Genomic DNA, 15399 nt, shown 5'->3' with positions numbered 1-15399 from the left:
TTATAGTTAGTCCGCCTCCCTGCCAGGAGGAGTATAGCTGTCCTGTGTATCCAAGGATACCTTTGCATTTTTTTAAGTTCTGGTTTCCGGTTGTAGTTCTGTATATTTGATGAATTCTCTAAATAAATCTGTTGGTCTTTGGTGTCTTTTCCCGCGCTTGAGCCTCTGTCCACCGTAACACTAGTACATAAACGTTCCTGATCCCCTCACTGCAGGGGTTAAAGGTTTAGCTTCTTTCTTTAATTTGTCATTTATCTGACACACTATGTTTTTACAGGATTAAAAAGCTGGGATTTTCTTTCTTTAAAGACAGTCTGCCTGACGTTACTTCTTGTCACATTTTGAGCATTTAATGCAAGACTTTACCTTCAAAATTTACTTTTGCACTTTTTTTCTTTCAACTTCGACAACATGAATATTCATGTGTTAACACATTATGTGCATTATTCCAAAATTAATTGGAAACATTTATTATTCATCTCTTTTGGACATTGTTTTATTGTAATTATTTGAGTTCTCTTTAATGACAAAATCTCAATAACAGAATCTCCTTTACAAAAGCGTCTTGGACAAACATCCAGCTGCACAATTTAGCAGGTTATAGACATATAGAACACGACAGTTTAAAAGAGATTCATAGGAAAGTTAAGAGAAAGTTAAGTATCATAAATCACAATCAATATTTGTCATGAATCATCAATGTCAGTAGTCATATAGAGACAATGTCAACCAAAAAATGTTCTGAATGTGCCATATGTAGCCTATATATAAATACACTCTTATGTGTAATTTTACTTTTTGTACAGATTTTTTTCTATATTTGTGACATACACAAAGATACTTTCGAAAATAGTGTAACTACATATGTAAAAAACATGAAATTGAAATACTTTTTTAACATAAAAAGTTAAAATACTTTTGCAAATTTATTGCAATTTCACAAATATTTCCTTATTTAATAGATGAAACTGCCAATTCTGTTTTTAAAAATTAGATACAATTAAAAGAAATATAAATATTGGTTTCTACCATTTTACACTCACGGACACACAAGCACACCCACATACAAAAGAGATACTCAAAGCAATTTTACATGAAGTTAGTCCAACAAAGGTCATTTCGATCGCTTTTATAAAATTAATACAGTGAAGTTACTTCTGTTTTCTCTTTGGATTCCAGCCACAGAAGATTTTCATCAGCTACAAAAAATAAGAATCAGTGAGTATTTGGTGGCAGGTAGGCCCCTCTTAGATAGATATGCTAAGAGTGTGGCCCTTAAAAGTCATGAAGTGAAATTTGGAGCCTGCAGACGTGGACATGAGCAGAAAGAGGAAGGGGTCCAGGCAGGCGTGGAGGCAGCACAAACACACCGCCACGTTGAAGTACCCATACAAACTTTCTGTCCCGTTTACAGATTGCTGCACAAAATGGAGAAAATGCAGGACTCCAGCAGGGACAAAACACACCAGGAAGATGGCAAACACCAGAGAGCTAGCCTTGATGTACATCGCCCAGTCGCCATGTGATTGCTTGAGTTCATGGATGATTCGGACAAAACACACAACTGTGACGACCAGCGGCACCAGCAGACCAAGGATGGTCAGAATCAGGTTGTAGTAGGTCAGGAACAGGTGAGAGCTGTGGTTTAGAGGCAACACATCGTGGCAGGTGGTGATGTTCAGCTGAGGCAGCCAGTAGGTCTGCTGGACGATGAGCTCGGGGATGACGGCGGCACCGAACACCCCCCATACAGCCAGGCTCACACAGGCAGTGCACGTCCTCTTGGGCATACTTTTGTACATGAACGGATACACTATAGCCAAGTAACGCTTGATGCTGATGCAAGCCAGCGTCATGGCCGAGCAGTAGAGGTTGCCATAGAAACAGGCCGTGACCACTCGACAGGCTGCCTCCCCGAGAACCCAGTGGTTTCCATGGAGATGGTAGTGAGCCTTGAAGAAGAGGGAGAGGAGGAGGAAAAGGTCGGAGACAGCCAGGCTACTGTAGAGGATGGCAGAGGACACTTTTCTAATTTTAGTCGACAGCAAGCACAGGATGGAGATGTTGGCCGGGATCCCGACAATAAGCACCAACATATAAGTAATGGGGATGACCCGGGTGCTGAGAGAGCCGTGGAGGTAGACCAGTGCAATGTTGCTTAGAGACTGCAGAGCTGCAGGGGAATGGGTTGAATTGGGAGCTTGAGTTATGGGGTCCCCTTTAAGTATTCTGGGCACAGCAACCTGAGGGCTGTTTCTCACTCTTGTTCTTCTCCCTGCAACAAAAACAAGAAAATGCAATTGTTTTGGATAATCATATTCAAATAATTGTTATTAAAATCAGTTCAAGACATTGTGTGGATTATATGTTTGTGCAAATTGTGCTTTTACTGCTACTGCAACAATGACTATTTCTAATATTATTGTTACACATTTGGTGAATTGATTTTAGAATTTTATTTGTGATAAACTTTCAATAGTGAATTGCATGTACAGTTGAAACCAGAAGTTCACATATTGTATAAAAAGACACATAACCTTCTATTTCTCACTGTCTGACATTAAATCAGAGTAAACGTTTCCTGTTTTAGGTCAGTAAGGGTTACCAAAATTATTTCTATTTGCTAAATGCCAGAATAATAAGAGAGACATTTTTTAATAGATTTTTTAAATGCTTTTTTCAAAGTCTGAAGTTTACACACAGTTCCTTAGTATTTGGTAGCATTGCCTTTCTCACTGTAGTTTGCTGGAAATTTCTCTCATTATTTCTAAAGCAGGAGAAATTTAATCTGATTTAATGTCAGACAGTGAGAAAAAAGGTCATGTGTCTTTTTATACAGTGTATGTAAACTTCTGGTTTCGACTGCATTACCACTCAATATATTCAGTTAAATAAAATGCAACAAAACATTTGCGCAATGTCAAAAACAACAATAACAATCAGAACAATATAATAGTAATAATAATATAATTTATATGCTAAATAATAATAGGTATTATTATTATTATTATTATTATTATTATTATTATTATTATTATTATTATGCATAATATATTAACACATATAATTATTATTGTCAGTAACAACAACAACAATAAGAATAGTATAATAGTAATAGGAATAATTTTTAAAAATAATAATAGTTATCATTATCCCCTCCCTGGGCTGCGACCTTATCGTGGTGGAGGGGTTTGCATGTCCCAATGATCCCAGGAGCTATGTTGTCGGGGGCTTTATGCCCCTGGTAGGGTCTCCCATGACAGACAGGTCCTGGGTGAGGGAACAGACAAACAGCAGCCAAGAAGACCCCAATGATGAGTAATAATGTTGGAACCACGAGTCCCTTGCCCGGACGCGGGTCACCGGGGCCCCCCCCTGGAGCCAGGCCTGGGGGTGGGGCTCGATGGCGAGCGTCTGGCTTCTTCCCACGGGGCCCGGCCGGGCACAGCCCGAAAAAGAGACGTGGGACCCCCCTCCAGTAGACTCACCACCCGCAGGAGGGGCCATAGGGGTCCGGTGCAATGTGTGTTGGGCGGCGGCCAGGGGCGGGGAGCCTGGCGTACCGACCTCCGGCTACACAAGCTGGCTCTAGGGACGTGGAACATCACCTCTCTGGTGGGGAAGGAGCCTGAGTTGATGTGCGAGGTTGAGAAGTTCCGACTTGATATAGTCGGCCTCACCTCGACACACAACAGGGGCTCTGGAACCAGCCCTCTCGAGAGGGGTTGGACTCTCTTCCACTCTGGAGTTGCCAATCGTGAGAGGCGCTGAGCAGGGGTGTCAATACTCATTGCACCTCGGCTTGGTGACTGTGTGTTGAAGTTTACCCCGGTGGACAAGAGGGTGGCCTCCCTTCGCCTTCAGGTGGGGGGACGATTCCTTACTGTTGTTTGCGCCTACGGGCCGAACAGCAGTTTGGAGTATCCACCCTTTCTGGAATCCTTGGAGGGGGTGCTGGAGCGCGCCCCTTCTGGGGATTCCATAGTTCTGCTGGGGGACTTCAACGCTCACGTTGGCAATGACAGTGAGACCTGGAGAGGCGTGATTGGGAGGAACGGCCCCCCCGATCTGAACCCGAGTGGTATTCTGTTATTGGACTTCTGTGCTCGTCACAGATTGTCCATAACGAACACCATGTTCAGGCATAAGGGTGTCCATATGTGCACTTGGCATCAGGACACCCTAGGCCGCAGTTCGATGATCGACTTTGTTGTCGTATCATTGGACTTGTGGCCGCATGTCCTGGACACTCGGGTGAAGAGAGGGGCGGAGCTGTCAACCGATCACCACCTGGTGGTGAGTTGTCTCCGATGGTGGGGGAGGATGCCAGTCAGACCTGGCAGACCCAAACGGATCGTGAGGGTGTGCTGGGAATGTCTGGCAGAGTCCCCTGTCAGAAGGAGTTTCAACTGCCACCTCCGGTCAAGCTTCAACCATGTCCCGAGGGAGGTGGGGGACATTGAGTCCGAGTGGACCATGTTCCATGCCTCCATTGCTGAGGTGGCCGATCATTGCTGTGGCCGTAAGGTGGTCGGTGCCTGTCGCGGCGGCAATCCCCGAACCCGTTGGTGGACACCGGTGGTAAGGGATGCCGTCAAGCTGAAGAAGGAGTCCTACCGGGCCTTTTTGGCCTGTGGGACTCCGGAGGCAGCTGACAGGTATCGGCTGGCCAAGCGGGCTGCGGCTGTCGCCGAGGCAAAAACTCGGGTATGGGAGGAGTTTGGCGAGGCCATGGAAAACGACTTCCGGACGGCTTCGAAGAGATTCTGGTCCACCATCCGGCGTCTCAGGGGGGAAAGCGGTGCACTGTCAACACTGTGTATAGTGGGGATGGTGCACTGCTGACCTCAACTCGGGACGTTGTGAATCGGTGGAAGGAATACTTCGAAGACCTCCTCAATCCCACCGACATGTCTTCTGATTCAGAAGCAGGGCCTGGGGTCTCGGGTATAGATTCTCCCATCTCTGGGGTCGAAGTCGCCGAGGTAGTTAAAAAGCTGCTCAGTAGCAGGGCCCCGGGGGTGGATGAGATCCGCCCGGAGTTCCTTAAGGCCCTGGATGTTGTGGGGCTGTCCTGGTTGACACGTCTCTGCAACATCGCGTGGACATCGGGGGCAGTGCCTCTGGATTGGCAGACCGGGGTGGTGGTCCCTCTTTTCATAAAGGGGGACCGGAGGGTGTGTTCCAACTATAGGGGGATCACACTCCTCAGCCTCCCCGGGAAGGTCTACTCAGGGGTACTGGAGAGGAGGGTCCGCCGGATAGTCGAACCTCGGATTCAGGAGGAGCAATGTGGTTTTCGTCCCGGCCGTGGAAATGTGGACCAGCTCTACACCCTCAGCAGGGTCCTTGAGGGTGCATGGGAGTTTGCCCAACCAGTCCACATGTGTTTTGTGGATCTGGAGAAGGCTTTCGACCGTGTCCCTCGGGGAATCCTCTGGGGAGTGCTCCGGGAGTACGGGGTAACGGACCACCTAATACAGGCTGTCCATTCCCTGTATGACCGGTGCCAGAGCTTGGTCCGCATCTCTGGCAATAAGTCGAACTCGTTTCCAGTGAGAGTTGGACTCCGCCAGGGCTGCCCTTTGTCACCGATTCTGTTCATAATTTTTATGGACAGAATATCTAGGCGCAGCCAGGGTGTTGAGGGAGTCCGGTTTGGTGACCTCAGGATTCCGTCACTGCCTTTCGCGGATGATGAGGTCCTGTTGGCATCAACATGCCAGGACCTCCAACTCTCACTGGATCGGTTCGCAGCCGAGTGTGAAGCGGTTGGGATGAGGATCAGCACCTCCAAATCTGAGTCCATGGTCCTCAGCCGGAAAAGGGTGGAGTGCACTCTCCGGGTCAGGGATGAGGTCCTGCCCCAAGTGGAGGAGTTTAAGTACCTCGGGGTCTTGTTCACGAGTGAGGGAAAGATGGAGCGAGAGATCGACCGGCGGATTGCTGCGGCGTCCGCAGTAATGCGGGCGCTGTACAGGTCCGTCGTGGTAAAGAGGGAGCTGAGCCGAAAGGCGAAGCTCTCAATTTACCGGTCGATCTACGTTCCTACCCTCACCTATGGTCACGAGCTTTGGGTAGTGACCGAAAGAACAAGATCGCGGGTACAAGCGGCTGAAATGAGTTTCCTCCGCAGGGTGACTGGGCTCTCCCTTAGAGATAGGTTGAGAAGCTCGGCCATCCGGGAGGATCTCAGAGTAGAGCCGCTGCTCCTCCGCGTAGAGAGGAGCCAGATGAGGGGGCTCGTGCATCTAATTAGGATGCCCCCCGGACGCCTCCCTGGTGAGGTGTTTAGGGCACGTCCCACCGGGAGGAGACCCCGGGGAAGACCCAGGACACGCTGGAGAGACTATGTCTCTCAGCTGGCCTGGGAACGCCTTGGGGTCCCCCGGGAGGAGCTAGATGATGTGGCCGGGGAGAGGGAGGTCTGGGCTTCCCTCCTAAAGCTGCTGCCCCCGCGACCTGACCCGGACCAGCGGTAGAAGATGGATGGATGGATGGATGGATAGTTATTATTTTTATTGTTAGTAGTAGTTGTGTTGTTGTTGTTATTTGTGTTATTATTATTATTATTTTATTATCATTGTTATGAATAATAATATTAAGAATAATATTATTAAGAATAATAACTGTAATATATCACTACATGTTATTGTCAATAATAATGACCATAATAAATTAATAATTTATTAAGTAATTCATTAATCAATAATGTATTATTATTGTTGTTGTTGTTGTCTTCAGTTAAAAACTTCAGCTCTGTTAAAAATGAAGTAACTAGAATAACTAAAGTAACTTTTTGCATAGCAGGTAGAAAAAAATATAATGTAATTGATGTGTATTTATTTATTTAGATGCCAGTAGTAATTTTATTGTAAATTGATTCTGTAATAAATCATCTTCTTTCACAATGTAATTATAAATCTGTCAAAGTCAGCACCAAAAATTGCAGCTTCTTGTTTTCAGCTGACAAGATTTGACATCATCTCAGCCAGACATTGCTTTGTTTGACTAAGTGTTAACAGCAGATCACATTTTTCTACAGACTTGACAGAATCACCCAAACAGCTTTAAATGAACTGTAAAGTAACACGAAGCAGTATGATGCAAGAAGCTTAATCTCAAAAGTTTGTCCTTAAGCCAAACTGTGACCAACATCTCTTACCTTCTTTTTGAAGTGTCCCACTTGTACAGAGAACCAAAACCAGGAAAAAGAGAAGAAGTTTCCCCATTTTATTGTCAATGAACAGCACCCTGCTCAAGTCTCTCATGTGGATCCCACTTCTGTCTGTGTTTCTGATCTCATTGCTGCTCAGTGTCATCTGTCTGCTGTCGCTGTTACATCTGTGAGTTCCCTCTAGTTGGAAACACCTCCAAGAGTAAAAAAAAAAACAAAAAAACCCATGACATCTACATAGGAATGTGGTTTCTCTTCAGTTTCTGTTTTAACATGCAATGTGTGTGCTTAAAGTAGCGCCCACATGGTTGCTCTATTGCAAACTTTAATGAAACACTACCAAACCAAACCCAACTATACATATTGTCTGGACACTTTTTACTATTTTCTGTTGTATACTTTATTATATATTATTGTTATATATTATCATGATATATTTTTTCGCTCCTTTACAAAATCTGCTCTGTATCCACTTATTCAGGCACTTCTGTGAAACTATGACCGCAACTGTTTTAAGTTACCTCAAATGGAAATGTTGCCGTTTCGTGGCCCATTTGGAAACCTGAGGAACTTTTTGTCCCAGCTATGTTTCCCCGGGGGTGTGAGGCAGCCTAATGAACAGAGAAGGGCCCACTGCAAGGAAATGGCTGTTTTAGAACGATAAGCTTGTCTGAACATGAGCAATATTGTTTAGTCTTCATTTCCGTTCTGACGCACACGTTTACTGAATAACTGTCAAATTTTGGTTCATAAACCCTGTGGAAAAGTCGATGCGTCAGATGTTCAAATGTTAATCATATCACATGTACTAAGTGAGTGAAGTGTTGTGTCTCAGCCTGCATGTTTCATTTTCAAATTCACAGGAAACTTTATCTGCTTGTCATCACCCTCCCCCCAGGACGCTTGCAGGCTGAATCAAACTTTTACTCGCCTTAACACAATAATATTTTATTATTTGAGCGCTCGCATCCTGCTGCTTACAGATGTGACCTGAGTCTTGTTTTCACCTTTTCTGTTTATTTGTGAGAGGAGGTGTTTTCAGTATGAGCATCTGGTCGACTGCAGATCCAACACAACACACGCAGATGCCAGCAGATATGTGACTTCCTCTTCCCGCCTGTGACGTCAATCTAAACACATCACAGATGAATCAAATTAAGAGTGAAGATCTGCTCTGCACCGCTGCTCAGTTTATCACTGACAAAAAATACAAACTTGTTGCTTCCAGATTTGACAAACGACAGTGAAAAGAGAAGATATGTTTGTTGTACGGTTCAACAGTCAGAATCATTCTGCACTGATCACGTTTGACAGGTTTGACACTTTACAACATCATACATGAGTTCAGTAAAATCTTTTATTTACTTGAAGTAAATTTGAGTTTTGCTATATTCTTGTTTATTAACCTAAATTGTCTAATTTATGCTGTTTTCAGACCACTTAAGAAGTTATAAGTATCGTTAAATAGTTAAGTTCACTCAACTCATTAAATGAAGTTTATAAGAAACAAAAGTAGCATTAAGCTGACTTCCCAGGATGCATTGCTAGAGTTAAAACTCTTGGCTGGCTGGTTTTATTTTAGAAAAACAGATAACGTGGAAACTTGCTGTGTGTCTGTTAAATGAAGTCATGACTATTTTATTCTATTAATAATAAAAACATTTCATTCTAATAAAGGTTCGCATTAAATTCAATCCCTACACTTGCACACTTATCTTTTGCCTCACTATAACCAGGAGAGGCCTCACTGATTAGATTTACACTGACTCTGGTCAATGCACAGAAATCACACATCTATTTCAGGAATATGAGTCTGAAGCACCTCCTTCCTGTCTTCAAAGAGCAGCACTTCATCTGTGTCAAGCATCTGTTTCCTGTGTTGTACTGTTGTGGACAGAAAGAGACTTAGAGTAAAAATAAAAAAATGAAGTGTGTTAAAGTTAAAATAACACATAGCCTGGCTGCCTTCAAGTCCTGAGCTAAAGTAAAAGCAAAGTAGGACTTTTCGATTGTTTGCATATACATCTGAGTTCATTAAACTCAGAATAAATAAATGGGTTAATAAAGATGAAACAAGGTCTTAAGTGATAGCAAGACATTTATCAATGTACAAACCCAGTTCATAGCGAAGACAATTTAAAACAACTAGTGAAACCAACAAACCTCTGCTGATGACTTGAATTATCAAAAGATGAATATACACACATGGACAAAATTGTTGGTACCCCTCCGTTAATGAAAGAAAAACCCACAATGGTCACAGAAATAATTTGAATCTGACAAAAGTAATAATAAATAAAAATTCTATGAAAATTAACCAATGAATATCAGACATTGCTTTTGAACTGTGGTTTAACAGAATTATTTTAATAAATAAATGCATGAAACAGGCCTGGACAAAAATTATGGTACCCTTAATAATATTATTTGTTACACAACCTTTTGAGGTAATCACTGCAATCAAACCATTTCTGTAACTGTCAATGAGACTTCTGCACCTCTCAGCAGGTATTCTGGTCCACTCCTCATGAGCAGCTGCTCCAGTTGTCTCAGGTTTGAAGGGTTCCTTCTCCAGACGGCATGTTTCAGCTTCTTCCACAGATGTTCAATAGGATTTAGATCAGGGCTCATAGAAGGTCACTTCAGAATAGTCCAATGTTTTCCTCTTAGCCATTCTTGGCTGTTTTTAGCTGTGTGTTTTGGCTCATTATCCTGTTGCAAGACCCATGACCTGCGACTGAGACCAAGCTTTCTGACACTGGGCAACACATTTCTCTCTAGAATACCTTGATAGTCATGAGATTTCATTGTACCCTGCACAGATTCAAGACACCCTGTACCAGATGTAGCAAAGCAGCCCCAGAACATAACAGAACCTCCTCCATGTTCCACAGTAGGGACAGTGTTCTTTTCTTGATATGCTTCATTTTTGCATCTGTGAACATAGAGCTGATGTGCCTTGCCAAAAAGTTCCAGTTTTGTCTCATCTGTCCATAGGACATTCTCCCAGAAGCTTTGTTGCTTGTCAACATGTAGTTTGGCAAATTCCAGGTTGTTCTTTGCTCCTTTGTTTCCATTCTTATTATCCATCTCTTCCATTTGTCATCAGTTTTCCTCCTGTGGCCACATCCAGGGAGGTTAGCTACAGTCCCATGGATCTTAAATTTCTGAATAATATGTGCAACTGTAGTCACAGGAACATCAAGCTGCTTGGAGATAGTCTTATAGCCTTTACCTTTAACATGCTTGTCTATAATTTTCTTTCTAATCTCCTGAGACAACTCTCTCCTTGGCTTCCTCTGGTCCATGTTTAGTGTGGTACACACCATGTCACCAAACAGCACAGTGACTACTTGTAACCCTATAAATAGGCCGACTGACTGATTACAAGTTTGTAGACACCTGTGATGCTAATTAGAGGACACACCTTGATTGAACATGTCCCTATGGTCACATTATTTTCAGTCTTTTCTAGGGCTACCATCATTTTTGTCCAGGCCTGTTTCATGAGTTTATTTTTTAAAATAATTCTGTTGAACCACAGTTCAAAAACAATGTCTGATTTTCATTGGTTAATTTTCATAGAATTTTTATTTATTATTACTTTTGTCAGATTCAAATTATTTCTGTGACCATTGTGGGATTTTCTTTCATTAACCAAGGGGTACCAACAATTTTGTCCATGTGTGTATATAATTTGTTTAAACTGAGCATCTTCTGGTATTTATTTGTCCTATATAGCTGGGAAAGCATAATCATAAAAATGGTCTCAGCATTTAATTGAATTAACTTATTTAGGAATAGTTTATCTTAGCTAAAATGGTCATTGGCTTGCATAGCTTGTGTTTCTACCAGTACTGCAAAAAATGAAATAGATGCATCCATATCAACGAACATTCAAAATGCCTTTTTTGTTTAATTTCAGACCTTCCAATGGCCTTTTTGGTACAAATTTGTTTTCTGTTAAAACACTACCATAAGTCAGAACTGACCATTATCATTAATGCCACATATTTAACATGTCCCTAATATTTCCCTTATAAAATTATGTACAAAACAGCCTTAATATTAAGCTTTAACCAGGCAGAAATTTCTGTCAAGGTATACAGGTATATAGGCAGAATTTGTGACATGTATAATTAAATTGCACAAACTTTAGCGTAAGAATAAAGAAAGTAAGAAACAGAAAATATTTTGTCAGCTAATGTTTCAGTCAATTATTGCTTCTTTTTATTTTTATTATTTTAAACTTTTTTCAGTCAAACAACTTACAGACAAGCATGTAAATCTTTTAAACAGGTATTTAAAGCTAATGCCCCTGTCTTTACAGAATTTATTTTAAGATTTTGCTCTCTCTAAATGGACTAACACCTTGTTATTTATCTGATATGCTGGTTCTCCTAAATGTTTTTCAAAGTAGAACTAAGATAGAGATGTGTTTCTGGAAGATTCTTCTACGTGAGGTCAAATTTGTAATTTACTGGCATCAGACTTAAAGTAATCCTACCTAATGCTTTCTATCAATTATTTCCATATTAAAAATACATTTTCTTGTTTTGCACAACTCACACATGCAACTTCAAGTGCAAAAATATGAGGGAGATAAAAAGCGATCAAACATCAGGTAACAAAATACAGTAAAATACAAAAGTCCATAGATCAAAATTATAAGTGTGATGCAAGAAATATATCATAAAGAAAATGATTTGGAAATTATTTTGTGGATTGTGTTAAAAGGGTTAATAAACATCTCAGTTCCAAAAAATTTTGATTTTTGTGGCTATTTTTTGATGGAAATTATCATGTAATTTGTATTAAATTATTAATGTAATCCACTAGAGTACACAAAAGTTTAATCTGATCTGAATGCTTTTCGTAATGAAAATCAAACACTGCAAATATTGCAGCTTGGGTTACAATTTTTTTCAGTGCAAAAATTATTTTTATTTTTTCAAATCACGTATTTACAGCTGGGCAAAATAAATTTTGAGTATGAATATTAAAGTAAAATAAATCAGCAGTTAAATGACACACCTCATTTCCCCACAAGAGAGCAGCATTTCCCTTCATCACAGGACTATTTCAGTAGATTGCTGTTTTGCAGTCTTTATTATTGTGACTGTTGGAGACCGTTAAAGTCATCATGAGTTTTCTCTTAGTGTAATAATAATAACCTTAATTACTGTAGTCCACAATTCCCAATAACATGCCACCAGTTCCATCAGCATTTAGGTTAGTCTGTAGAACAAGTTCTGTCTGTAGAATCCCTGAAGACACGTTTATCAGAGTCACTGCTGAAAGTCGATGTCACAGACGCTCAGATAAGAGAACAGTTTGGATGGTTTCCTGCACTTTTCTTTTCTCATACTGTCTGCAGTATACCCAACCATTCAAAAGTTTGGGGTCACCCAGGCAATTTCAAGTCTTCCATGAAAACTGCAAAAATTGCACAAGGGTTTTCTAATCATCAATTAGCCTTTCAACACCATTAGCTAACACAATGTAGCATTAGAACACAGGAGTGATGGTTGCTGGAAATGTTCCTCTGTACCCCTATGGAGATATTCCATTAAAAATCAGCTGTTTCCAGCTAGAATAGTCATTTACCACATTAACAATGTCTAGACTGTATTTCTGACTCATTTAATGTCATCATCCATCCATCCATTATCTATACACCGCTTAATCCTCACTAGGGTCATGGGGGGGGGCTGGAGCCTATCCCAGCTGACTCAGGTGAAGGCAGGGGACACCCTAGACAGGTCGCCAGTCTGTCGCAGGGCCACATACAAAGACAAACAAGCACTCTCACATTCACACCTACGGGCAATTTAGAATAATCAATTAACCTCAGCACATTTTTGGACTGTGGGAGGAAGCTGGAGTACCCGGAGAGAACCCACGCATGCACACTACACCACTGTCCCCCCCCCCCCCCCCCCCCCCCCCCCCCCCCCCCCCCCCCCCCCCATGACCCTAGTGAGGATTAAGCGGTGTATAGATAATGGATGGATGGACAAATGACAGAAATGGGGCGGGGGAAAAAACTGTTAATGTTCATTTAAAAAGAATAAGCAGAATCTTATTTTGTGTCAACAAGTGAAGAATAAGTTTTAAAAAACACAATTTTAACATGCAAATTTTTAGATATCTCCTAATGTTTTTATTTATATTAGTTTTTTTTAGCTTTGCCTCGGTAATGTTTACTGATTCAGTAGCCTTCCTGTTGCTCATTTCACTCTACACTGTAACAAATTGCTGTAAAAATACAGCATATTTTGTACAGTAATATACCGTTCTTTGTAAATACAGCTGAATACTGTAAATTCACGTGTTTTTCAAGAACAAAATATTAACAGCAAGCTACCGTACAATCTTACAGCAGATTACAGTATTTTTCTGGTTTGGGTTGATTTGAGTGTGACTGTTGCTGCAGTCCGACCGTTACTCGTCTCGGCAAATCTTCCTGCACATCACCACATTTAGCAAACAGCCAACACAAAGAAGTGACGAAATAGGTTTAAAATAGTATTTATCAGTGATTCTACTCATTACTGAGGGAAGATGTGGAGAAAAGGAAGAACTGAGGACGACGATTTTCGGGCCGGCTCAGACCTGCAGGGACCATCTGTAGCTGATCCATCCTGCTCCGGTTCACTGAACAAGGTAACTGTGATTATTAAAAAGTCAGCCTATTTTATTTATGTTTTATTCTTTGACAGTAACATAAACATAGCCAGTTAGTTACTGCTTGGTGTTAGCCACGAGTCGCTAGCATGAATGCTAACGTTTCCCACACTGTTAGCTAGCAGCTAGCATGAATGCTAACGTTTCCCACACTGTTAGCTAGCAGCTAGCTAGCTAGCATACTCTCCTTTGGCTGCAGAGTGGACAAAACTTTGGCTCTTTCTTTTAAACCAGACCAGGAAAATGAATTTCTAAGCAAGCAGATCCAACTAGGTTAGGTTAGCTATCTCTGTCTTTCGTGTAATTTTCCATCAAATATCCAATGTGATGCTCCACTGATCCGTTATCAAATCTCCACATGTACTTGTCTGCATTCCACCATTTGGGTAATTTCAAGTTTTAAAAAGGTTTGTAGGATGTGTCATGTTGCTTTTCTCTCCACTTAGGAAAGGTAAACTTGCTTGTTATGCAAACGGCTGCAAAAATTAGATTTAAATGTGTACTGAACTAAACAGCTGTTATAAGTGGAAGCCTCTGTTTTGCTTAATAATTTTAGTTTCCTGGGTTTTTTTTGTTAGTTTGTTTGGTTTTTTTTGATGAATGTGACAGAGTTCCATATTGAGTTTAAGGGATGTTTGCCTACCACACCTAATATACTCTTTCTTTGTCATTTCATTGTAGGCGCTTCCTTGGTATCAACCCTGAGAGGGGAACAAAGGCCAGCCAGGAGAAGGTGATGTCCAAGAGGTCTGGGAAGCTGCTCCAGAAAAAGGCATCTACTGTAAATCCCCATGTAGTCACCTTTATAAAAAGACTAATGGACTCTGAGTGGGACTTCATGTAAACCCACAGAACCTCTCCACACAGAACCTGACTTTCACAAAGGACAAGCCCAGTCTGCAACCAGATGTTCATGTTGTCATTCTAAGGTAACAAGTCTCAGTATTGTGTTGGGTTCAGTATAAAATACTTCAGTTCCAGGTTTGTTCCTTGACTTGGTGTTTATTGAACATGATCATGAGTTATGAAAGACTGATTCTGAAGGCCTGAAATGTGATGTGCAATTTTTAAACAGATTGTTGACAACCTGTTAAACATCATTAGTTGTTTTTATAGATTGTATTTTACAAGACTTCAATTTCTTGAAATTTGTTAGCTGCTGAATGTGTTCAATGCAGTATTAAATAATTTAAGTGATATATAGGAATCTTTTGTTACAGTTCAGGAAAAATGGAAACCAAACTCAGTGTACCTGAACTAGAACATGCACAATGGGAACCTGTTCAGCATGAGGAAATGATTGTATGTTACTAAAATTTAATGGGTTAAATAAGTCAGTTTTTGAAATATGTTTGATACAGTGTTGGCTTTAATAAAAGCTTAATGTTGAAAAGTCATCTCTTGTCTGAGCCATTTCTATGCTATGCTATTTCCTGGGGCTTTCATTTTGAAAGCCCCAGGAAATAGCTCTCTAAACAGCATAATACCGTAATATTTTTTGCAGTATTAAACTGTTATTGTAGAATACGGTAGGA

The 15399-nt window shown here is 41.3% G+C and overlaps 1 protein-coding gene across 1 annotated transcript; it reads right to left on the bottom strand.

Annotated features, from left to right (window-relative positions):
- Window positions 1-467: 467 nt before the first annotated feature.
- Window positions 468-7359, bottom strand: LOC111572640 (proteinase-activated receptor 3-like). Its single transcript, XM_023276395.3, has 2 exons — window positions 7166-7359; window positions 468-2275 (listed from the first exon to the last, which is right to left on the bottom strand). The coding sequence occupies exons 1-2, from the start codon at window positions 7320-7322 to the stop codon at window positions 1248-1250; spliced, it is 1185 nt and encodes a 394-aa protein (XP_023132163.3). The 5' UTR covers window positions 7323-7359; the 3' UTR covers window positions 468-1247.
- Window positions 7360-15399: the final 8040 nt, after the last annotated feature.

The sequence above is a fragment of the Amphiprion ocellaris genome, chromosome 17 (genome assembly GCF_022539595.1).
Source record: "Amphiprion ocellaris isolate individual 3 ecotype Okinawa chromosome 17, ASM2253959v1, whole genome shotgun sequence".
In the NCBI taxonomy this organism is placed as follows: Eukaryota; Metazoa; Chordata; class Actinopteri; family Pomacentridae; genus Amphiprion; species Amphiprion ocellaris.
The sequence above is the reverse complement of the archived record's forward strand: the minus strand, read 5'-3'. Positions and strand labels throughout refer to the sequence as shown.